This window comes from Dendrobates tinctorius, unplaced genomic scaffold (genome assembly GCF_039654945.1).
Source record: "Dendrobates tinctorius isolate UK_male_01 unplaced genomic scaffold, ASM3965494v1 ptg000062l, whole genome shotgun sequence".
Taxonomy (NCBI): Eukaryota; Metazoa; Chordata; class Amphibia; order Anura; family Dendrobatidae; genus Dendrobates; species Dendrobates tinctorius.
In genome coordinates, this window is record NW_027361730.1 from 18,024,010 (window position 1) to 18,050,784 (window position 26,775).

Here is a 26,775-nt window from a genome sequence, read left to right on the forward strand (position 1 = left end):
CTTTCTGGTGTTTGGTGTGAGGTCCGACTTCTCCCAGTTGATCACCCAGCCCAGGAACTCCATCACAGTAGTTGTTCGGATCCTGTCTCGGATGAGCGCTTCTTTGGATCTTGCCACCAGTAAGAAGTCGTCCAGGTACGGCACAATCACAATACCCTGATCTCTCAGGTAGGCCACCACCTCTACCACCAGCTTTGTAAAGATCCTGGGAGCTGAGGCCAGCCCGAATGGAAGACCCTGGAACTGGAAATGGCAGGTCCGGGCTAGCGAACTGATCGCGAACCTTAGTAGGCTTTGGGATGAGGGATGAATAGGAACCTGATAATATGCCTTTTTTAGGTCTAGGGTGCACATAACTGCGTCCCTGTCTATCAGAGGAATTGCGGATCGGATTGATTCCATCCGGAACCTCCTGTATCTGACCCAAGCATTTAGTGGCTTCAGGTTTATGATGGTGCGGGCCTCGCCGGATTTCTTTGTAATTGCAAACAGGGAAGAGTAGTGACCTTTTCCTCTTTCTGATGGTGAAACTGGTATTATGACCCCTGAGTCTAACATGTCCTGAAGATCCGACCACATTGCGGAGTCCTCCTGGACAACAGTGGGGGCAATATATCTGTCGGGGGGAGGAGAATAGAGCTCTATCCTGTAACCTTCGCTGATGGTTCTGAGGACCCACTGATTGTTGGTGACTCGCGACCAGTTTGCTGCAAAGTGGCGAAGTCTCCCCCCAATGCCTATGGCGTCATTGTCTCCTCGACCTAGATGTCGATGCAAATGGGGGACCTCTGTTCTTCCCACTTTGGCTGAAGGAGCCTCTGTAGGAGCTTCTATTAGACCTCGCCCGGCCCCTAAACTCTGACTGTCCTCTGAAGAAGGAGCCTCTCCGAAAGGACTGGGACCGCCTGGGCTTTTCTTCCGGAAATCCCTTATTCTTATCAGACACCAGCTCAAGGATATTATCCAGGGCTGGACCAAACACCCTCAGACCCGAGAAAGGGATGGCACATAACTTGGCCTTAGAAGGGTTATCCCCCGACCAGGATCTAAGCCAGACTGCTCTCCGGGCCGCATTAGAGAGGGAGCTGTTTCTGGCCGCAAACCTAACTGATTCCGCCGACGTATCCGACAGGAACGCCGTGGCTGATTTCAAAAGAGGAAGAGATGCTAGTATCTCTGACCTCGGGGTCTTGTTGGTTAGGTTTTCCTCCAACTGCCCCAACCACAGGAACATAGACCTGGCCACCGAGGTCGCTGCTATGTTGGCTCTAATCAGGGCCGCCGACGTCTCCCATGTTCTTTTTAACAAGACGTCCGCCTTTCTATCCATTGGGTCTCGAAGACCGGATGAGTCCTCGGCTGGGATAGCCGATTTCTTCGTAACCTTGGCAACCGGGACGTCGATCTTAGGGACTTCTTCCCACGCCCGAGTTTCCTCGGGATCGAAGGGCAGTCTATTTTTAAAGCTTCGGGAGAGTGTCAACCGACGCTCTGCTTCCTTCCACTCGTCCTGGATCATTGCTTTGATGTGCTCGCTCACAGGGAACACCACCTGTTTGCGGGACACCAGTCCTCCAAACATTAAGTCCTGTCTGGACTGTGGCTTAGGGACTTCTTCCATCTGCATGGTATTTCTGACCGCGTGTACCAGCTCGTCCGTATCCTCCAGTCTGAATAGGTACTTTCTGTTCCAAAGCGTTCTCCAGAGTCGTCACAGGTGGTTCCAGGCTGTGTGACTGCATCGGACGCCAGGGAATGGAAGGCAACACTGCATCTGGTGGAGGGGTAAGTGCGCATAGCGCAGACCACCCTCCCCACCCGTCCCCACAGCCCAGATCTGATGAGGTGCCCCTTATATTATCAGGAAAAGGGAACCCCGGCTGAGTCCCCCTCGGGGAAGGACCCGGCGAAAGCCACCGCCAAATCAGTCAGATGTCCGGTGTGCAGAGTAAAGCTGCCAGACACCTATAGCAAGACCCTATGCGGTCCCTGTACCTCCAGAGTCATAGGCGAGGAACAGCCATCTCTGCTTTCCGAAATGAGGTCACTGATAAGGGAAGAGATTCAGGCCTCTACGTCCCGGCGTCGATCCCCCAGCCCTGGGCCAGGTCGCAAGCGTCCGAGGTGGGAACCAGTCCCAGTATCAGAGGCGAGCCCTAGCGAGGAATCCGATTTCCGGAACTCAGATCAGGAGGAAGAAGGCGAGATCCTGGGGGATAGTCAGGAACAGAACAGAATGTATGTATGTGTATACATACATACACACTCCAGGATTACAGGGTTTTTAGGCCACTGCAATAACAGGCGATCAAAACATTGTATCTACCCCAAAATGGCATCACTAAAAATGTCAGCTTAGTGCGTAAACAATAAGCCCTTACCCAGCCCCCAAAAAATTGAATTTTTATTTTTTTATTTTTAATTCTTACAAATTTCTAATTTTTTTTTCCACCACAAATAAAAAACCTATACGTGTTTGGTATCTGTGTACTTGTACTGACCTGGTGAATCATATTGACAGGTCACTTTTAGCATTGCAAATTAAAAAAAAATAAAAAATAATTGTGGAACTGCACTTTTTTGGAATTTCACCGCACTTGGATTTTTTTTTCCTGTTCTCTAGTACACTATGTGGTAAAATCAATGGTGTCATTCAATAGTGCCCCTCGTCCCTCAAAAAAAACAATCCCTCATACAGCCATATTGACGGAAAAATAAAAGTTATGGCTCTGGGAAGAAGGGGAGCAAAAATCAGAAAATCCAAGGTAGTGAAGAGTTTAAACTTTAAAAATAAAAAAAAAAAAATAAAAAAATCAGGAATGCTTAGAAAAAAAAAAGTTTAAAAAAGGCAAAAATTAAATGAATAGGGTGCAAATTAAAAACTGACAGAAAAACACCAAAGACTAAGCAAAAAAAAAGGTGCAAATGCCATAATGAATCTGGCTCTATGTTCGTTCTCATGATGGAATTTGTGCAAAAAAAAAAAAAAATCTGACAAGTTTGCAAAAGAATGAAGTATAAATATGTTGGGGACCAGCATGCAGGTTTGTCCCGTTCAGTGGGGTAATCAGCTTTAAAAAATGACCTGGCGCTTGTTTTCTTTAACACAGATATAAAATCTGTGCAATGATCTCTCAGAGGTTTGCACAATAAGGAACATTTGCAATTTAAATCTATAGGATGCAAAATTCATATGGATTTTAACGTAGAACACGAACCTAAAATCCAGGGCTGTGGAGTGGGTATAAAATGGACCGACTCCTAAAATATATAATAAATTGGGTACAATAGTTCAATGCAGAATGTGCTTTATATTTTTTCATAGGAATTTGGGAAAGTTATGAAATGTGCTATAAATGGCTGTCCTATTCCTGATCTAAGGCTACATTTCACACACAGCATTTTTGCTGCTTTTTTGAGGATACGTTTTTCAGCTGCAAAAGCAGATCAGCTTCTTAAAAAACCGCATCACCTGAAAGGTATTTGAGCTCATAGATAATGTTTTCAATAGCAAAAGCAGATTAGAAAAACGCCACACCAACTGACATGCTCATTCAGCCCAAAAACGGATTCTCACAAACCAATGTGTCTAAATGTCATATCTTGAAACCCATTGACTCTGCTGGGATTCCCAGAGTCTCCAGAGTCTCCGCATTTTACTGCAAAAAACGGATCCGCAAAAACGCTGTGTGTGAATCATGGACGTAGCCAGCGAGGGGCAGCTGCCCCCCCCCCCTGGAAGCAGGGGCATGCACCTATCAAAACTCACTTGTATGCTGCTGTGCTCCCGTCCTGCACCGGCTCCAGACTGCAGGGGGCAATCTCCCCTCCTCTGTCCTGTCTTCTGCCGTCTTCACCAGAGAGAGGAGGGGGAGGGGTGCCATCCCTGCACAGGACCCGATTCCTGGGCCCCAAGCTGGAGAAAGTTGTGCACACGCTGCAGCTGGCAATAAGAGATAGTCTGCAAGAGGGACATGCAGGAAATCTTATTGTAAAAGTGAGGAAATTGGTTTTTGCCGCCAGAACTTGAAGAGACGTGCAGGGAAAGGGGCAATTGTCGATCAAGCCACTCGGTGGGGCAGCACTTATTTAATGATTGAGCGATTGCTTGAACTAAAACAGTTTCTTATAGATATGGCAAACCCTCAGGTAACCCTAAATGAAGGTCAATGGACACAGGTGGCTGTATTAAAGGAATTGCTTAATCACCCTTTTACCATGACTAAAAAAAATTACAAGCTGAGGATTTAACTCCTGGCATTTTCATAAGGGAGTGGAAGAACTTGCTATTTTGCCTGTCCCAAAGAGGAGGTTTAATCGCAGATGGCATTTCTGCTTCAATGAAACGGAGAGAGAAACAGCTATTGGAAAATAAAATTTTTCTGGCAGCTGTTTATGTGGACCCAAGTCATCGTATACTGCTTGATGATCAACAGCTTACTAAAGGAAAAGAAGCTCTGACTGAGGTAGCAGTTAGGATGAGTGGCCTACAGGAGGACTGCCAGGCGCAAGAGGACTTGGGTCCTGACAGTGCTACTGCTGCCATATCTTCATCCTCATCAGATGAGGCGTTTGACTTTGACAAGTATTTGGTTGACATGGCGCAGACAAAGCGTTGCCGCAAGGAAAAAGATTTCACTCCGTCTCCTATAGCAAGCAGATTGACCATATTTCAGCAAAATGTTTCACTTGCTCTCAAAGAAATAGAAAAATTCAACCGTTCATCAAAACTGACTGTGCATGAGGCAATTCCTTTATACTGGGAAATTGTTAGAGATGTTGCCCATGTGGTTACGGCTTTGCCTCCCGCCCAAGTTAGTGTAGAGAGGTTGTTCTCTAGCCTTAAAATTATTAGGTCAGATTTGAGGTCATCTATGAAGGAGGATCTGATGGAGGCAATTCTAGCTCTTAGAACAAATTCATAGACTGCACCAATGTTATTTAGTATGTTTTTATTGAAAACGTTTTTTTTGTTACTTACATAGTATATATATACACACATACACAATATATGTAATCAATATTACATAGTGTATTACATATTTACAATTTATTAGTTTGTGTTCTAAAGTTGTATTCCAATAAATATATTATGTTCTAAATATCTTGATTATTGTATCATATAAATTATTAAATGTCTGATGTTCACATTGTACTACAATAAATTTTTCACTTAAATATACGCAATATATGTGGGAGTCGGTGTAAGGGAAATTGAGGAGTCGGAGTCACAGGTTTGGCTTACCGACTCCACAGCCCTGCTAAAATCATAGTGTCAAAACCCTAGGTAAACCAATAAAACACCCTGTACAAAAAAAAGATAGTTTACCTTAAATAAATCAGCCACCAAGCCATAATCTGACACCTGGAATATTGGAGCCTCTGGATCTTTGTTTATGGCAACAATGGTCTGAAGGCAGAAAAACAAGATTCCAATTAAGGAAATAAAAAGCGACAATGTAAAGCTACTGTAGGTGTGCGTTTCACAGTGGAAAACATATTTTAGGAAAAGAGAACCCTGAACCCCACCCCATTTACATCCTGCTAGCTATAGTGCCGTTGTCAATGGAAAGGTACCAGGGCATGCATGCACACTCCAAGTTCAATGGGACTTCTTAAGACATCACAACACAAAATACCTCCAAATAAGCACCGGACTGGCAGTGGCTGGTTTAGTGCAGGGAAGTCCTCTAGGCGTACGCATTTGCACTTCTGAGCACTTCACCTGGTGCATGAGATCACTCCTAGCCCCATCCCCAGTAATACTGATTGGCTAGCTAGCACGTGCTTTTGGCTGACTAAGCCATCAATCATATTAGATGACAAAGATAGGGAGAGAGTGGAACAAGCACATAGGATTAGTTTAGGGAGGGGGGTACTGTCTGTATGATATCACAAGAAAGGTTATAAATATGTGTGCTTGCTGCTCACAATTCCCATCATGGGAAGCGCAAAGGAAAGGGAGAAGCTTGAAAGGTTTTCTTCTTTATTAAAGGGGTTGTCCGGGCTTTTCACATAATCTCAGTGCATATCTGGGCTGCAGAATGCTGACAATAAGTAATTTACCTTCTGTGGCCAGTTTGCAGGGTTTGCTTGATATCATCTCTTGCTTGTAAGAAAAAACGTCCGGGGGGGTGTGTGTTCTGGCATTGAAATGAGAACTGGTCGTTTCCTCCTCAATAGTTTCACTTTCCATAGATCACTGTTCAGCGTGTGTCTGGGGGAGGAGCAGCTGGGTGGTCCTGCTCTCTGCACTGAGGCTGCTAGAGGGGGAGGATTTGTTACTGTGTGAGGAGGGATAGGCTTGTTCATGTGGTCGGGGAGGGCCTGTTGCTATGGAGGGTGGGGTTGTTGCTATAGAGGGCAGGTTTTTAGTAGAGTAGGAGGAAACGACCAGTTCTCATTTCAATGCCAGAACACACCCCCCTGGATGTTTTTCTTACAAGCAAGAGATGATATCTAACAAACCCTGCAAACTGGCCACAGAAGGTAAATTACTTATTGTCAGCATTCTACAGCCCAGATATGCACTGAGATTATGTGAAAAGCCCGGACAACCCCTTTAAGTTCCACTACGCATTTCAACGGATAACCTCCGACTTCATCAGGTGGCCACCTGATGAAGACGGAGGTTATCCGTTGAAACGCGTAGTGGAACTTAAGAAGAAAATCTTTCAAGCTTCTCCCTTTCCTTTGTGCTCCCCTGTGATTGGGTTACCCTGCTTCCCATGTTTATATCCTCTCTAGAGGCACCCGACAGGAGCAGCATCGGATTACCATTACCAGCACCCTGAGACCTGTCAGCCTGGCGCTCCATCTATCTGTCTCACTCAGACTATTTCACAATTCCTAAATAAGGAAGAGGAACAGCATCCGGTCTGGGTGAAAAATTGTATCAAAAATTTATTCTGCCAGTATAAAATACAACGTTTCGGCCATATTGTGGCCTTTTTCAAGTATAACATAACAGTACATATGGTGGCCTTTTATAGTGTGGCACAGCCAATCACCATCTAGGTAACACCCATCACATTTGTGATGGGTGTTACCTAGATGGTGATTGGCTGTGCCACACTATAAAAGGCCACCATATGTACTGTTATGTTATACTTGAAAAAGGCCACAATATGGCCGAAACGTTGTATTTTATACTGGCAGAATAAATTTTTGATACAATTTTTCACCCAGACTGGATGCTGTTCCTCTTCCTTATTTTGGACTATTGTTCATTTGGGTCCATGAACCTTTGAACTGGCATCCAATCCTCCGTTATGCTGTCGGCTGCTTTTTGCTATTTCACAATTCCTGTCAGTCTCTATCACTGGTAAGATGAACAATGTCTGCGAGGCAAGATTGTAGGTTTTAATCACATTTGCCACTGGAGGCAATGTACAATACCTGTATAGGGAGGATGGACTGCTAACAAACTGTACCAGCAGATGCAGGAATTGTTAACACTGTTGAGCTCAATCAATGGAGTCATAATAAATAAGGACCAATATCCAATGTTTATGTTAATATTTAAGGAGATTAGCAAGATGTTCTTATTCCTTCCAGACTGGCAGAAGCTGATGGAGTGGAGGCTAGAGGTGGATGGAAAGTGCAGGTATAGCTTTACAGTTTCATTTGTCCTCTTAGGGTGCTCAGCCTGTAGACTTACGTGGAGGACTAGTGGTCATGTCACCATTATGTCAACACAGGTCCTGCTGTCCTTCCAAACTGTAAAACTGCACTGGTGATGCTGGACAGACATTATCAGTTCCGCGTACCAAGAAGAAATAACCTGCGGCAATCGTCTGATCCTTCTTCAGTGCATATTAATACATCCACCTATACCAAGGCTGTGGAGTTGGAGTCGGTGTCATGGAAATTTAGGAGTCAGAGGTTTGGCTTACCGACTTCCACAGCCCTGGAGTCAGAGTCGTGAAGTCGCAGCCCATTTTGGTGGAGACGGAGTTGGAGTCAGTGTCATACAAATTGAGTTGGAGGTTTGGCTTACAAACTCCACAGCGCTGACATATACAAACATGTATTTTGGAAGAGCAGCGCCCCCTTAGACTGATGCAGTGTGAAGTGTACACATGCTTTCCTAAGGCTGTGTGATAAAGCTTGTGCGCGCTGAATATGGTATTGGTCTGAGGGTGCGTCGTTCTTACGTATGATTTTTATTCTTGGTACAATTTGGCGGTAAGCTTTTTGTACTGAGTACAGTGTTTGGTTGTGACTCAAAAGGGCAATGAACTTTTCAGAGTGAATACACTGCTTGCTCTCTTTCAAGCTTAGAGAAAATTCTCCCAGGCACCTGACTGTCTTTGTTTCTCATCACCAGTACAGTTTCCGCTGTTCTAAAAGCAGTTGACACAGACTCACCAACCCCCCCGGGCACTTACCCACCTAGGAAAATTACCAACCCAGACTTGCGGAACACTACTCGTTTCGCAAAAGTAGAACTATTTTTCAGGTGTTCTCCACGGTAGGGGTCTACTATTAAAGTTCTTAAAGCTATATCACTAAGTCTTTTCTAGAAAAGGAGCTTATTTCATCACCAAAGTTTCAGCTAAGTACAATATTTAATGGATCATATGTTCATTGTTACAGTGCTGAAAAATAAACACCTATAAAATGTCACCATTTTTGTTTTTCTACAATATTAGCTCATCAGAAAATAAAATATGAAAAGGTTTGCCTTGTGTATATGTATTTAAAGAAAAGTGAGGCGCCACTTGAAAGAGGTTGCCCGGTACTCAGAAAACCACCTCTTAAAGTGAACCTATCAGCAGGATTGTGAATAGTAACCTACACACACTGTCAGGTCGGCGCCATTATACTGAATAAAACGATACCTGGTGATTAAATTCGTCTTATGGTTGTTTAATCTTTATTTTCAGCTTTGTGTTAATGATCTGCTCGTGTACAAAGGCGGGGTTTGTGTATGTGGTGCTCTGATTAGCTATTCATAATGCAGATTGCTGACAGGTCACTTGATCCCTCAGTGACCCACCCCCTAGTTTGTATAATGAATATACTAATGCGTATATTTCAAAAAAAGCATGTCACTTAAACAAAATGGCAGCGCCTGTGGCGCCTGCGCACTCTCTTATCGGTTAGTGCCTATTACCTTCCTGTGTTTAAAAAAAAAAATCATCATCAGTATGGCGCCATTGGGTGCGCCTGCGGTAGATGCTACTGCACAAGCGCCGCCGCCAGCCAAAAAAAAAAAGTACCCTACAACAAAATGGCGCCAGTGGTGGCGCTTGCGCAGTAGCATCTCGCGGTACGAGATATAAAGGCGCCGACCTGACACTGTAGGTTACTATGCACAATCCTGCTGACAGGTTCACTTTAAATATTTCTATATTACAGTTGGAAAATAAAGTATCAGATTCTCAGATGCTGTGAGCACCAAGCTCCCCAGGCAGTGGCACTGTTATGCCATGTGAGCACTGCAGCCAATCAGAAGTCACTAATATGATGCCTTGCTTACACTTCCTTTGGATGAAGCTTCGACATCACAAGGAAGTGTGAGAACTACGGCCCTGATTGTTGTGATCATGCAGCCAGTGTCACTCGAGCCCTGGATATCACTGAAATCACTGCAATGGCGTTGGTGCAGGAGGAGAGTATCTGCTATTTTTATTTTACACTCTGGAATATAGTATTTAAGGTTGCCTGAGTAGTAGACCATCCCTTTCTGTAGACACTACAGCTAATCCACGTTTTAGAATAATCCAGTAAAATACAGGTGATGATGGTATGAAGTAAATATATATATTAGGTTATTATTTGTTACCGCAAATTAAAAAATGTAACCTAAGTAATTGAAGCAAGTCACTACATCTTGTGATGCATTGTAAACACTTACCTTACTGTCCTTCATTCCAGCCAAGTGCTGGATCGCTCCAGAGATCCCAACAGCAATGTACAGTTCCTGCAAGTACAAAGAACCCATTCACCCAATACTCATCACAACTGATACAACCAGCCATCATTAACCCATTACAAGTCTTACACGCATGAAAGCTGAAAATCCTTTGGAATACCAATATGTATCGCTTGCCACTGTCAGAAAAGTATCTGATCCATTGATGCAAGATGGTAAAGCAGACAATGAGATAAGCATGGAGGGCACTACAACCACTTTTACAACGGATTCGTAAAGATTTTTTGTGGTCATTTTCCTAAAATCATCATTGACTTTCTTTTCTTTCTTACCACTTATTAAACTGCAACTCAAACTTTAAAAGGTCAGTGCATTGGCCAATACTGAAAAGTAAGTTTCCAATACACCTCCACAAAAAAAAAAAAAAAATCACTCCAAAGTGCCGGCCATTAGGCATCCACCTTCTGTGTCTTGCCATCTACTGCTTTTTGTCAAGTGTAATTAGTCTCTTGTATCAAGAAAGTGGAGATGGATTACATGTCTTTGTTTCTTTGCGCCTGCTCCCTTTTCAATCGAAGTGCATACAGGGTAATAGAGAGATGGTGTGGGAAGGCCAGTGCATACTGCGGAGTGAAGGTAAAAGAGCTCCAGCTCCTATAGTGCTGGCAGAATGCTGATAAGAATGAAGTATCGATTCATGGACGGTAAGCATCAGAATCAGGATAGCTCCATGACATATTAGCCTGGCATTTGCACCAAAAGCAGTGTTAACTGCACATTATGAGGGAAGGGACTGCAAAACCATCATTTACTCTGGTTTTGGATGCAATGACAGGTACGCTTAAAATAAACTGTTTTTAAGGTATACAGAGTTACACAACAATATTACCAATATGATAAGCTCCCCCTTGTGGTGGATGCAGGCAGTCAGAATTAACAAGCTATGCACACTTCGGCAATGTTTTTAATGTCCAAATACATCTATGCTAAAAAATATAAAGCAACTTTGCAGAAAGCTTTGTTAAGAAAATTTGTAGTTGTATCCACCTCACTTTTGTCTGCCCCATTCTCTCCCATTTCTTATTTAAAGAAGCATTCCCATAAAAGTTTTTTTACCGTCTTTTGTCCCCGAATCAGATTTTGACATATTCGTGCCATATTCAAACACTATTCGTGCCGATTGTTTGTCTTATAATCGGTCCCGAACATATTTGGAAATCTCTACTCCCACTGAGTCTAATGACGTTCAACGAATATTGCAAAAACAAAAATTCGATTCCAATCGTATTCGGAACCGAATCTGAACAAATTCGCTCATCTCTACTCACGATTGCTCATTTTGCCTTACTACCCAGATAATTCTCTTTTCTATTAAGTCTATAACATCACATGATTAAAAACTGACTAGCTGAATCCTTCTAAGCTCTATGTAGAAACAGGAGGTTAATTTTGTCTGCACAAGTCATGCGTCACTGCAAAAGACCCTGGCGGGGGGGAGGAAGGAGAAGTTGGGGCAGGAGTTGAAGAGGGGAAAGAGTTATGTAGGAACAAGAGACTTCCTGTTTCTACATAGGCAAGAAAAGAGAAGAATTATCTGGGTAGAAGGACAAAATGAGCAATTGTAAGTACACAGTGCTATATAATATGACTATTACAATATATTAAGAGGATAAAAACTTTCATGGGAGGAGGAGTGCTTCTTTAAATAGCCATGTCACCATTTATTAATAAGTATTCCCACCAGGATGTTTTTTTAGTCTAAATTATCTTGAGTAGCCAATTTGAAATTGTGAAAAATACAAATAAAAAAAAATAAATAAAAAGGAAATCCACATACAGAACGCTCATCTGTCACATAAGATCTTACAATGATTTTCCTGAGTTAACCAGGTAGAATAAAGCATGAAGCCACAATAAAGTCATATAAAATGGAGCAAGCCATAGGCACGGACCACTTCAGAGCATAAAAGTTTAAGTAGGTGAGAGGAGGAGGATGGATATTGGGTGGGAGTAATTTCTACTTTCTGATTAAGCCCCTTAAAAAGCTCTGGGCTGACAGCCTCTTTCATCCTGAATTATCCAGCTCAGCCTTTAACTGCAGGAGAACAGCGTTCGCAAATTGATTCGCAAGTCCTTTGGGGCAGCTGGAAAAAAACATTAAATTGCTGTAAAATATTCATATGTCAGTGCATTTGGCTGAAAGCAGTTGATGTTTTGTTCCCTGGGGGTTAAACATAAAAGCAATTTGGCCAGCGTGTCCTGGATCCCCCTTTAATCCGTCTCATTAACTCTTGTACTGACAGAACAATTTGAGTTCACTTTCATTTAAAGAAAGCCAAGCCGTGAATTCACCAAAGGCCTCAGAGTGTGGGGAACCCCTCATGTGCCTGACTTTGGGACATACAATGCTCATTTCCCTCTATTGTTAGACTATTAGAGAATAATGCTGCTCCGGATAAATATTTGACTATTTTACAAAATTGGTCACGGTTTTATTGTTCCGATCAATCTTACAAATTATTCTATATGCCGTATTCAGTTTACTCTTAAGTCAATAAGCCGTCGTCTGAATTATTTAAAGGACTTTCACCCATCATGTTCACTCTCGCACAACAGGTAAGTGTGACGCCACAAGATGCCACTCCTGTCTGTCAGCATGTAAATGATGCCGTTAAGTAATGTATTCCTGGAGGGACATTGACATTTATTAAAGGGAATCTGTCACCAGGTTTTTGCCACAATCTCAGAACAGATGTAGAGGCAGAAACCCTGATTCCAGAGATGTATCACTTACTAGCTTGTTTGCTGTAGATTTTTTATCAAATATCTGTTACTAGAGAACCAATACACCTGCTGCTAGGTAGTCCTCCACGTTCATGAGCTTTCTATAATGCTACCTCCACCAGTGATTGGCAGCTTTCTGACTATGCACTGTGTACAAAGAAAGCTGCCCATCAGTGGTGTGGACGGGGCTACACAGAGCTCAGCATTCAGAGAACTCATAGAAAACAAAATAGATTTTTATCAAAACTGGAGAAAGCACCCTGGTAATGGATACATTGCTGGAACTGGGGTCTCTGCCCTTACATCATGCTGCATTCAGATTACATAAAAATCTATGCACAATGTACACAGAAAGTTGTCACTCGGTGTGGGTGAGGCTATACACAGCTCAGCATTCAGTAGAATGGTAGTAGGTAAAATTAAGATTTTTGGTACTCACCGTAAAACCTGTTTCTCAGTAGTCTTCATTGGGGGATACAGAGTTCCATAGGATAGTCTGCTGACTCCTGGAGGCTGAGACTATTATATTCTAAATGAAGTGAAGACTACCGAGAAACAGAGTTTTACGGCGAGTACCAAAAATCTTAATTTCTCAGCCTCTCATTGGGGAGATGCAGAGAACCATGGGATGTCCTAAAGCTGTCCCTGGGATGGGAAAAATAATATACTGTAACCACCAAATTAACCACCCTACCTCAGGTCCAAGCCTAAGCAACTGCTGCTTGCAAAATCTTCCTATCAAGACTTGCATCCGAAGAAGCAAAGGTGTGGACCCTATAAAACTTGGAGAAGGCATGTACCAAAGACCAAGTAGCTGCTTTACAGAGCTGCAGGACCAATGGCTGGTGGCTAACTGCCCAGGATGTCCCCACTGCCTGCATAGAGTGCACCTTAACCCTAAAAGGAGGCTCCCTGGACTTCACCTTATAGGCCTGAATGATAGTCGTTCTAGTCCAATGAGCAACAGTTGCATTAGAGGCGGCCAGGCCCCTGTGAGGGTCATCTGCTATAAGAAACCAGGAATGAGGAATCTGGTGATTTATCTGCAGAAATGTGGTATAATTGCAGTTTATTGCGTCAATGCATTTCAAAGTTTACAAGCCTTTCCACGTGGTTTTGCCCCGATGAAGAGGCTTGTAAACCTTGAAATGCATTGACGCAATAAACCATAATTATACCATATCTCTGTCTATAATCGTACTTTGGACACTTCACAGCGTGGATTTTAAATCACCAGATTCCTCATTCAATTGCATCAAACCCCATTGGTGATCCTGCAGCAGCCTTCACATGCTTTATACAGGAGTTGTGACTGTCACAGCCCTATCAGGTGAGCTGATTTCTTAAATTCCTACACCTTTCTGCCACCAGATATATGACAGTATGGAACATCACTGGGCGAGATTGTTCCTTTTTATTTTTTGTCTACCATACTGTCACATACCAGGACATAGGTCCACCTGCTCTAGCACTTGTGGACAGTGTGTAGAAAGGCTTTGTTTTCACAAAGGTATCAGGTAAAACACTAACACATATATGGCCTGATATGTTGTGCAAATATACCCTTACCGCTGTGTAAAAAAAAAAATATATCCATTTATCCATCACTACTTCTTAGTGATGATCTCTATCTGACCTTACATGTCATTTGTGTTTGTTTTGTTGTGTTTTTTTCGGTTTGTCTCATTAGATTTGAAGGCTCAATACATTAATATATAAATTAAAAGTGAAACTTTACAAAATACCTCTACCTTGCTTATTCTACAAATTTATGACAAATGAAGAATCAGAAAGACAGTCTAAATAGAGTGGGGAGTGGTTGATAAATAACACCATTCAGCCCTGACATCTACGGTAATTTATCTAGTGACATCTCAGTCAGACAAGAAGGTGCAGGGCAAAACGCAGGAAAGAATGTCCTTGTTGAGGTGCAAAGCCAAAACAAGCTTGGGTATGAAGGACAGAACAGGTCTCAACACTACCTTATCCTGTTGCATTATAAGGTAAGGAGTTGAGCGAATATCTTCAGTTCACCGTTTATTTGGCAAGTTATAGCGCTTGCTGAATAAGCTACACTGGGAACCCGGCTTCCTGGATGCGCCGGCTGAACAGCTGATCGCCACCGCAGCTGAATGTGTCGTGGCTGTGTCACAGTCACAGCACATGCATGGGGAGCCCAACACACAGGCTCTCCATGCATGTGCTGTGACAATGATACAGCCGCACCACATGCAGCTGCGGCGGCGATCAGTTGTTCAGCCGGTCCGATTCAGGAAGCCGGGTTCTTACTGTAGCTTATTCGACAAGCGCTATAGCTTGCCAAATAAGGGGTGAACTGAAGATATTCGCTCAACTCTATTACTAGAGCTCAAAAAGAAAGAGCTGCAAGCTACGATACTGTCCGAATAGAGGTGATGTCTATAAGGAAAGCTACCTCATAAGCAAGAGGAAGTGCAGAAATCCCTCTAAGGGGCTCAAAAGGTGGAGATAGAAGAGCTTCCAAAAGGAGATTAAGATTCCACGGATCCAAGGTGAGGCTGATGCGGCACCTGTCCCTTGAGAGAACCAAGCGCCAACCCTGACTGCAAGAAGGAGAGCCATTCAGGCAGAGAAAAGCACACTGGAGAAATTCCAGAAGACCCAGCAGCAAAAAGAGGTCTTACAAATGTGGTGATAGATGCGCAGCGAAGAGGTCTTCTGTGCCCTTATCATGGTGGGGATGACCGATTCTGACAAACCCACTGCCCTCAGAGTGGCGTCTTCAACAGCCATGCCGTTAAATTGAGCGACTGTAAATTCTGATGGAAGAAGAGATCCTGAAACAGAAGATTTGGACAGTGAGGGAGAGTCCAAGTGACAGCCAAAAAGTTGATGATGTCCACATACCAGGCCTTAAGAGGCCCAATCTCGTGCCCTGAGGATAACTGGAATCGCCTGTGCTTTTACTTTGAGTAGTCTGGGCAGAAGAGGTAGAGGAGCAAATGGGTAAGGAAGGGAGAACTGGGACCAGGAAATTACCAGTGCATCGGCTCAGACTGCCTGAAGATACCGAGATCTTGCGACGAATCTTGGTACCTTGTGGCTTAATCTGGATGCCAACAGATCTACATCTGGTGTGCCTCACCAACGACCAATCTCCTTGAACACCTCTGGGTAAAGAACCCATTCTCCTGCCTCTACCTGCTGGCAGCTCAAGAAGTCTGCTGCCTAGTCCTCTGCAGATATCAGTATCTCCACCACCTACGATTTGGCAGATAAACTCCACATCCTTCCTTGACTGTTGATATAGGACATTGCTGTGGCATTGTCTGACTGCATCCTGATGGGCAATCCTAAAACCAGGTGTTGCCAATGTTCGAGAGCCAGACGGATGGCTCAGAGCTCTAATACACTGATTGGAAGGAGTCTCTTCTGACTGTTTCAGTATCCCTGAACCGACAAGTGGCAGAAGTTGGCCCCCCATCCAATAAGGCTGGCATCGGTGGTCAGAACCTGCCACTGGATGGGGCGGAAGGAGCTACCCTGGATTAACAGGGGCGATGTCAACCACCACCTGGCAACAGTGAAATGGAAGAAGGACTGGATGGTCTAGAGGTTGTATTGACCTGTTCCAACAGGCCAGTAGTGTGTTCTGTAGAAGCCTTGAATTGGGCAAACGGGATTGCCTCGAACATTGCTACTATCGTCCCCAAGATTCTCATGCAAAACAGGAGAGAATCTCTCTCTGGCTACTTCAGAATCTGGACAGAGGATTGCAGAGCTAGTCTCTTCTCCTGGAAGAAAACTGATGCAAATATCATCCCTAGAAACGCAGTGATGCAATTAACGCAGACTTTGCCCTTTTTCCAATCCATCAGAATTTTTCTAAGGGAATCTAGAACAATCTTCAAACTCTCCAGATTCTGGAAGAAAGAAATACACCTTAACCAAAATATTGTGCAGGTAAGGGATACCACCTTCCCCATGGTGCCGAGTAAAACTGAGGCTAGGACCTTTGTAAACACTCTGGGCCCAATTACCAGCCCAAAGTGAAGGCCCCTAACTGCAAGTGATCCTGGTGGACTGCAAAACAAAGAGAATTGCTGATGAGCCAGAAAGATAGGCACATGAAGATAGGCATAATGTATGTCTATGTAATGTATGTCTAATCCTTATAAACAGGGAGGAAATGGTTGAGGAGGTAAAAGTGGCTGGAACCCTAGGAGGTAGCGACCATGCTATTTTAGAATTTTGGATAACTAGAGGCGGAAGACCTGTGAAGACTCAGACGTCAAGGTTAGATTTCAGAAAGGCAGATTTTAAGGGATTCAGAAAGATAATTGGAGGGATCCAATGGCTGGATATCCTTAAAGACAAAAATGTCCAGGAAGGATGGGAAATCTTGAAAAATGAAATTCTCAAAGCACAGTTGTTAACAATTCCGAAAAGAGGGAAGAATAGGAAGCATTTAAGGAAACCAGGATGGGTGAACACAGAACATAAGCACATGCTAAAAAGGAAGAAAAAAATGTTTATAAAATGGAAAGAGGGAGGCATATCTAAAGAAGAATATAATGCTGTCTGCAGAACCTGCAGGGCACAAATCAGATTATCTAAAGCTGAAAATGAATTGAGGCTTGCAAGAGATGTCAAAAGCAATAATAAAGGATTTTGGGGATATGTCAAAAGTAAAAGAAAAGTCAAAGATGCTATAGGATTTTTACAGGATGAAAATGATGAAATGGTAAGACAGGATATTGAGAAGGCTGAACTTTTAAATTCCTATTTTGCATCTGTTTTCTCTCAGAAAGGAAATGTAACACCAACTGTTATTCACTGTCCTATTAAGGGAATAGAAGAATCCAGGATATCTATAAACAGAAAGATAGTGAGGAAACACTTAGCTAACCTAAATGAATTCAAGTCTCCAGGTCCAGATGAATTACACCCCAGAGTACTGAAGGAGATAGCAGAAGAAATTTTTGAACCCCTCTCCATAATCTTTGAAAATTCTTGGAGAACAGGAGAAGTGCCAGAAGACTGGAGAAGAGCAAATGTTGTTCCTATCTTCAAAAAGGGGAAGAAGGTGGACCCAGGCAACTATAGGCCGGTGAGGCTGACTTCTATACCAGGAAAGATCTTTGAACAATTTATTAAACAACATGTATGTCAATACCTGGATAAGAATGAAGTGATTAAACAGAGTCAGCATGGGTTTGTAACTAATAAGTCATGTCAGACTAACTTAATTTCCTTCTATGACGGTATCACTGATTGGGTGGATCAATGAATTGCTGTAGATATAGTATATCTTGACTTCAGCAAAGCATTTGACAAAGTCTCTCATACAATCCTTATTGAAAAAATGACTAAGTATGGAATGGACAAGGCAACTGTTAGGTGGATTCATAACTGGCTTAGTGATCGGACCCAAAGAGTGGTCGTAAATGGCTGCACATCCAGTTGGAAGAATGTCTCAAGTGGGGTACCACAGGGCTCTGTCCTGGGCCCTGTATTGTTCAACATCTTTATCAACGATTTAGATGAAGGAATTGAGGGTAAACTGATTAAATTTGCTGATGACACAAAGCTAGGAGGGATAGCTAATACTAGAGAAGAGAGAGAGAGGATTCAAAAAGATTTAAATAAACTGGAGAAGTGGGCAGCAACTAACAGAATGGTTTTTAACAGGGAGAAATGCAAAGTACTACATCTGGGCAATAAAAATGAAAAAAGCATATATAGAATGGGAGGAATAGGGCTAAGTGACAGCACATGTGAAAAAGACTTGGGTATACTAATAGATCACAGACTGAATATGAGTCAACAGTGTGATGCAGCAGCAAAAAAGGCAAATGCAATTCTAGGATGTATTAACAGAAGCATACAGTCTAGATCACGTGAAGTCATTATTTCCCTCTACTCCTCTTTGGTCAGACCTCATCTGGAATATTGTGTCCAGTTTTGGGCACCACATTTTAAAAAAGACATCAACAAACTGGAGCAAGTTCAGAAAAGAGCGACCAGAATGGTGACCGGTCTGCAAACCCTGTCTTATGAGGAAAGGTTGCAGGATTTGGGAATGTTTAGTTTGCAAAAGAGAAGACTGAGAAGAGACTTAATAGCTGTCTAAAAATATCTAAAGGGCTGTCACATTGTAGAAGGATCAACTTTATTCTCATTTGCACAAGGAAAGACTAGAAGCAATGGGATGAAACTGAATGGGAGGAGACACAGATTAGATATTAGAAAAAACTTTTTGACAGTTAGAGTGATCAATGAGTGGAACAGGCTGCCACGAGAAGTGGTGAGTTCTCCTGCAATGGAAGTCTTCAAACAGAGGCTGGACAGACATCTGACTGGGATGATTTAGCAAATCCTGCTTTGAGCAGGGGGTTGGACCAGATGGCCCAGGAGGTCCCTTCCAACTCTACGATTCTATGATGACAGAAACATCCCAGCCTCCATGGATGCTGCGACTGACCGGGGTAACTCAATCCTTACATCCAGGATGGGTTGTACCAAACCATCCTTTTTGGGGATCACGAATAGGTTTGAGTAGAACACTCTGAAGAGTTCTGAAGGGGGAACCTTCATGATTACGCCTGCTTAAAGCAGATATGCTATGGCTTGATCGAAACTGGCTCATGTATTGGGGGAACGAGATCTGAAAAAAATATTTTGTGGAAGAGCGACAAAATATCCTGTAGCCAGAAGAGACTACCACACAGATCCATAAGTCGCTGAATTTCCCCAGCCATGCCTCCCTGAAGAGAAGGTGGCCACCCACCCCGGAAAAATCCCAAAGATGTTAATTCCTCTACTGACTCTGGAACAAGAGGGCTTACCACCCGAACCGAGGGAACACCTGGTGGTTGTAGGTTTAAAAAGATATCTCCTTGCTCTTTGGGAGACTTTTGGTCTGAACTGATGGATGGAATCCTCGGATGCTGGAAACTGATGAAAGGTGTGGCACTGCAAAGCCCCAGTATTACAAAGGGATTGCTGTGCCATGCTTTGGAAGCACGGTGCTTCTGCCGACAGTGGCATCAGCGATGACCTTGTCCAATTTAGTACCAAAGAGGCCTGTAAGACACTTATTCAAATCCATATCTGGTCTCCATACTTTGAGCCATAAGATATGATGAATTTCCACACAATTGCTTGCTGCCTGGGGAGAGCATTCAGCCGCATCTAAGGATGCTGAGCATAAATATCTGCCTGCGCTATGTGAACTGCAAGGTCCGCCTCCTAAGAACGAGCTAGAATGCTGTAAATGTTTCACCCAAGCCTTAACTGCCTTGGATACCCAAGTATCAGCGAAAGCAGGGCAGAGGGCAAAACCTGCTGCCGGAAAGGCAGAATTAGCCACGGACTCTATATGTTAGTCTGTGGGGTCTCTAAGTGCTGCTACATCAGTAAGAGATAAAGTAGTTGTCCTTGATAGGCGAGATATGAGAGTGTCTACCAGAGGTGGAGAGGACCAGGATGCCACCAACTCCGCTGGAAACGGGCATAACACCTCCATACGATTGCGTTTCTGAAAATGTCTGTCAGGGTGTTCCCATGCCTTCTGTTGGACTTCCCTCAAATTCCTCTTGGTTAGAAAAAGACCTAGCCCCGCGCTTGCCTCTCCTAAAGAAATCTGTTTCAGTGGAGGGTGTGGGATCATCTGACCTCAGCCCTTGACACGAGTCAACAGCCGACACCACACTTTCCATCATCTCCCTCAACTTCCCCATATGATATTGGTCTAACCCAGACTCTGAGCTGGAATTAGATTCCGAGTGTTGGGGGAGTGTACGTCCTGAGAGGGGGGAGATCTTGGATGTCTTCCCCGAGATCGAGACCTGATTGATGAGGTAAAACAAGGCCGCTTGGATCTCGGCCAAGATTGGCCATACTGGAGCAGCGTGGCAGTAGTGTCCGACTCACTTACAGAGGCGGCTGGATTTCCCGGGGCGGCAGCCACCATTGTCAAGCGTTCCTCAACAGTAACCAGTGTCCGACACCCTTGTTGGTTCTGCTACTGACTGGGCAAGATCATGAGCCCAAGCAGGCGGGGCTATACTCTTCAAACATTACAAATGTCCCCTGAGCAAGTATAAGCAGGAAGGGAGGCGGGGCACTTTAGGAGATACAGTAGGCCACCAATTGACCCATGCATAAAATAGTGCAGACTGTGCCGATGGGCGTGCACGATCTTCTCTTTACTCTGACATGATAAAAGTCAGAGGGCGGGGAAAAAACAACAGTGAGCAGTTCTTTAAGAAAAGTTGCTGAGGAAAACCAATTATCAGCCCCCAGATGTCAACAGCTTGCCTTATTCACGGTTCAAGAACAGCACCCCCTGTGTCGCTGGTGTCTGTTGCACCATGCGGTCCACCCCACCTGACCCAGGTAATCGCATGACCCCAACGCAGAGAGAGTAGGGGGCGACCTCTGAAGGCCAGCAGGGCGCTCCAAAACAGCACACTGCACAATAGCTTACTGCACCCGGCAGAATAGCAGAACCCCGAGCCGCTGACAAAACATGGCAGCCGGGCATCACAGGCCCAAGCCTCTCATACAAACCACCGAGACCCAGTCCTAACTGTCCCCACATTCTCAAACTACCCTAAGAGATGGAGTGGGGGAGGGGAAAATGTAAGGAAGGGGATAGGGTTACACAGTCGCAACAGGACTATATTCACCTGTCCTGGAGCCCCAAAATTGAATGTTTACCTCCATGCAAAACACATGTGGGCGGGCAGGAGCTGGCTGGCTTACGGACCGCCACCCCAGTACCTGACCAATGACAGTGTCATGGTACTCTAGTCCTGTCATACTGATACAAAGGGATACAGACTGCACAATTACAGCCTGTACACTCTGTCATGGTGTGGGTGAAAAAGAGCACACAATTACACAGTTACCCTGAATACAATCCAGCTGAAGGGTGGGAAAAAAAAAAACAACAAAAAAACAACACTGTTAACACTTAACATAATAACTAAAATCAGCTCCGAGATACATAGCTGGAATCAGGGTCTCTGCCACTATATCATGCTGCTGTCAGATTAAGTAACAACCTTGGTGACATATTTCCTTTACCAATAAAATTAATTTATGAAGGACAAATTACCCCCTTCTGTGTATAGAGAATCATACAATTCCAAACTGACCAAATGCACAGCATTTTAGGGAATGTAGCCGTCTAAAGAAAACCTGGTACGTCACAGAGGTCTTAAAATGAGAGCAGCAGTGTCCTGGGAGTGCAATGAGATAAGGTAAATTACCCCTTCAAATGCCAAACTGACAAAAAAAGGAGAAGCAGCTCTCTGAAGTCATAACAGATACAAGAAGATCCTCCTACAGCACCCATCAGTATTATAGTTTAGCATATATAGCGCCATGATAGCCTCAGCGTTTTACAGACCTCATCACTGTCCTATTGGGGCTCACAATCTAGAGTCCCTATCAGAATGTCTTTGGAGTGTGGGAGGAAACCCAAACAGGGGTAGAAGACACAAACTGCTTGAACCAGGACATCAGCATTGCAAAGCAACACTGCTAGCCACTGAGCTACGATTCTGCCCCAGCAGTGCTGAACAGGAGCCTGTGCTATACACCCTACAGATCTGTAGAACAAGATAGCATCATCTGAGCTGCTGACTCAAGGAGATTAAATCAAATAATGGGGGTTATCAAATGACTTATCATATATCCGAATGATTGCTAGTGCTCCAATCATACAGCTTCATTTAATCCTGACCATAATGAGGAGGAACAATGGGATCAGGACATCTGTTAAAAAAAATTATTAGACTTTTATAAGGAAATCCCTTTAATAACAGCTCAGGAGGAAGTAGAACATGTGTATGGTATACTTACAGGTGCAACAATTTTCCCAGTCTGTCCAACCTGCATGTCATTGGGCACAAAGCCAGCATCTACAGCCGCACGAGAGGCGCCCACTGTAGAATACAAGAAAGTTATAACTTGGAAAGGTATCACATACATACAGATACAAAAGTAAACGTCTTTCAGGGGTGTTAGTGACTTGGCGATTATCCAAGAAGTATCATTTCTCCTTGCGGAGAATGACATGCTAAGCATGTCGAGATGAGGAGACAAAGCCGCAATGCTCCTCTGGGAAATATGCTAATTATGCAACTTGTCTCTTCAGAGAGGATGAGGACTAGAAGTCTAGTGCCACCTATTGGAGGTAGCAATCCTAAAAGTCATTGTCGACAATGACTTTTAGGATTGCTTCTTCCTATAGGTGGCACTAGAGTTCTAGTCCTCTTCCTCTCTGAAGAGATAAGTTGCCTAATTGTCTTGGCTATTAACACACAGGATGTTGAAAAACCGGTATGTATGCACAGATTCAATATACTCAGAAGCATTAGGGAAACAAGTATTGGGACATGGCTGCCATTGTGCTCCGTGTGACATAGTTTTTAATTTATGGTTGTTCCTTGACCTCTTTTCCACAAAAGGACCTAGATGTTCCATCTAGGCAGGTGAGCCTTAGTACAAATCGTCGAAAATTTATGACATCATCACGGTGCTGAGCCGACATCCTTAGTATGTAGATACCCCATATGTGGTGGGAAAACTACTTTTCTGCCACAGTGTAAAGCCGACTGCAGACAAGAACATGAGAAATCATGCGAATGTCATTCAGAAAATTTAGATGCAATATTTTTTTTTATTTTTTAACAGTCATCAGATTGTTATCCACGTGCCATTTGCGTGTCCGTTTTTTTACATCTGTGTGACGCATGTATGCAATCCATTTTCATACCACTGCATAAAAAAAAAAAAAAAAAAAAAAGATAGGGACTTGTTTTTTTTGTGGGCCGAGTTAAAGCTGATATTGGCGATATTTTGGGAAAGGTTACATTTTGGATCACTTTTAAGGCTCCGTTCACATTCATCCTGCGCTCTACACTGAGCACTTACATCAGGGTTTCCATTTAAATCTCTGACACGTGCTCTACACAGAACACTGACTGCTTTATTCACTATAATGAGGCAGCAGTTATTTTGGTCTCCGTCTGGCCTCCGTTTACTGCTGTGCTTTTCAGTAGCGCTTTCATGAATAAACAGACTGACTCTGACTGATCGTAGACTAGACAGAGTGCAAAGTGATTCCCTTCATTACAGGGAATCTTCCGTAAGGGGTTTTGTTGGAATCTCACATTTCAGAAATTAACCCAAACACCAATGTACGGTCTGGTAAACTTTCAGGGGGCACAGGATAAATGTGAACGGAGCATTACTGCAATCTCTGGGAAGCAGAAGGAGCAAATCAACAGCATTTAAAGAATTCCTCATATTTAATTTTTGCGCTGCTCTCCGTGTGGTATAAGTGATAAGACAGCTGTATTCTTCAGGTCTGTACGATTACAGCAACACCAGATTTATTATTGATTCTTTAAGCTTTGTTACCATCACACACTAAGTAGGTGCACCCGTTTAGTAATTGGCAGCGCTTTGAACGCATTGAATGTCTGCTGCGTCCAAAGTGCTGCCGGCTATTGAACGCAGGTGAATCCGCATGTGTTCACTGAACAGTGCGGAATTACCGCATCCAATACATTGTACGGGTGAGATTTATCTTGCAGACACTCACGTCTCTGCAAGATAGTTATGCTGTGGTCTGGAAAGACGAGCCGCGGGCGTCTGGACGCATAGTGGGAATGGGGTTTCTTGCCTTATTTTCAGAGATATCTTTTAGATTTTTCAGCCAACCGACATTGTTTTCTGCGGGATGAGTTGAAGTTTCTATTTGTAACATCTTTGGCACATAAAATTTTGTGATCGCTTTCTTCTCCAATTTTTGGGAGTCAGTTTAATTCGGGATTTTTTTTTCCCCGCACCATTCACCATGTGATATAACTGATAAGGCAGCTTTATTGTTCAGGTCAGTAAGATTACATCAATATCAAATTTATATTTTTGTGGTTATTGTTTTGACACTTTCACAATGAAAACTATTCTATAGAGAAAAAAAAAAAAAAATAGTTGTATCAATATATTCTGAGAGTTATTGCTTTTTCTATTTTTCTGCTAATAAAGCTGAGTGGGGGCTTGTTTTTTTGCAGGACAAGAACGTTTTCAAACATATTCCTATTAACATATGACTTTTTGATTACTGTTTATTCCACTTTTTGTTCGGTAATATGAAAAAAGAAACAGTTTTTGCTTTTTTTATGGTGTTCACTGTATGGGTTAGTGTGACAGTTTTATAGATCACGTCATTTTGGAAACAATATCACATGTGTTTACTTTTTTTATTTGTTTTTACATTTAAAAAAATGCTCATTTATTGTAGTAATATTTAGTCTGGATTTTTTAGGTTCTTTTGTGGGCTTTTTTTTTTTTTTTTTTTTTTTTAAGATTTACTTTCCTTTTTTAAAACATAATAAAAACATTAAAAAATAGCAACCATTAAAATGATACAAATTATGTAATAAGTATCATCAATGTCCACTGGAGTCAGTTCAATAAGATGATGAGGGATTCATTTACATTTTTTACAATTCTTTTTAATTTTTATTTATCTGATCAGTGGTCTAATACAAAGGTATTGGAATGCATTTGACCTACGAGAGACTGGCAGGACATGCCAGAACATGCCAACGATACCAGCAGACCCTTATTTCATGATTTAACTTCCAAGTGCCATAACAAACATCATCTCCCCATGCTTCTGTCATGGGGGTACTGGTGGAGAGATAAAGGAAACGCGGTCCCTTTCATAACCTTCTAAATGCCGAGATCACTATTGATCACGACACTCAGAGGGCATACATGACGACATCATCATCAGGACCTGAACCAATCAGGTCTCGATTAGGTCACCAGTCCAAAGCGGTGTTTAGCACTGGAATCCTGGGCCCAATCTCTCAATGACCACTCACCTTCAATTTACGGCAGCACTGGACAAGGCCCAGAAGTGCCAACATTTATATACACAGATTGTGGTTTGCTTTTGCACTGTGTTATAAGATTTGTTACTGAAAAGTTTCATGGCTTTGTTTTTCGGTACATGTTGGTGAGCAACTACTTAAATAAAATATGAGGACATCTTGTGCTTCAAATTGATTTGCGCAAAGCCTGTTGAGGGCTGAAACACATTACAGCTGTGTGTTCCTTTAGGTATGTTTCGCTGTATTCATTTTTCGGTAGTATTCGTTTTGATGCTGGGGAAGCAGCCATATTAGTGCACACTTTAGAATGGTTTCCCAGCAATCGTAACAAGATACAACATTTAAATATTTAGATGTCCAAGATGAATTGCATTTTACCCAACTGGAGATCTATGCTGAAATGCTTTACACTTTATATTCAAAAACAGCTTTGTGCAATTTTCGTAAAAGGACAAAAATGGGGAATTTTCGTTTCTCAGATCTGTACAAAAATATGGTTAGATTAATCACTCTTGTGACATATTAGCTTAAATTAAAGAAAAAAAAAAACACATGACATACCGGCAGCATGCAGCTGATCAGCCAGGTCATACAGCAATTTAAAGTTTTCTCCATTCTTCAGCCCTCGACCTAGGATCAAGAATAAAAAGCACAGAAATTAAAGGGTTTTCTCGTAATCATAAATAGGTAAAATTGCACAAAGTGCTTCGAAAACATTTAATTTTGCAATTTACATCTGATTACAAATCATCTCTATTTTTGTAGTGTATCAAAATGTGAACGGTCTGCTAGACTACAGCGCACATTTGTAAGCACTGCTATGAAGCGGGGCTGGATCACTAGATAAGGCCAGCTTCAGCAGCATGGAGAGCGTACTGCTTGGGCCAGCTGCTCAGCCATGCCACCAGCCTCAATTGTCAATCATCAAGAGGGCGCACTCTGCATAGGTTTCAAAATATGCAAAACACACGCTTCACATGGTATCTCCACGTACTGTATAGACCCGATAATGATTTACTCGGCATATTAAAATGCCCTATAATGCATTTTTGCTTTTTTAAAATCACAAAGTTCCCAGGGTGGATTTGATTTAAATCTAACTGATTTACATCACGATTTACATCACGATTTAAATCACTAGTCAGTAAGGCTTGATTTAAATCAGTGATTTAAATCAAAGTTTCTACCTAAACTAGTTCTTGCTACTTTAAC

General features: G+C 42.9%; 1 protein-coding gene across 1 annotated transcript in view; it reads right to left on the reverse strand.

The window, feature by feature from the left end:
• Positions 1–26,775, reverse strand: part of ETFA (electron transfer flavoprotein subunit alpha) — an 82,545-nt gene that overhangs the window by 9,501 nt on the left and 46,269 nt on the right. Inside the window, exons 8-11 of the mRNA XM_073579345.1 lie at positions 26,125–26,193; positions 22,517–22,599; positions 9,863–9,928; positions 5,330–5,410 (exon numbers count right to left, since the gene is read on the reverse strand). Coding sequence (XP_073435446.1) covers positions 5,330–5,410; positions 9,863–9,928; positions 22,517–22,599; positions 26,125–26,193 — 299 coding nt within the window. The remainder of the gene's footprint in view (positions 1–5,329; positions 5,411–9,862; positions 9,929–22,516; positions 22,600–26,124; positions 26,194–26,775) is intronic.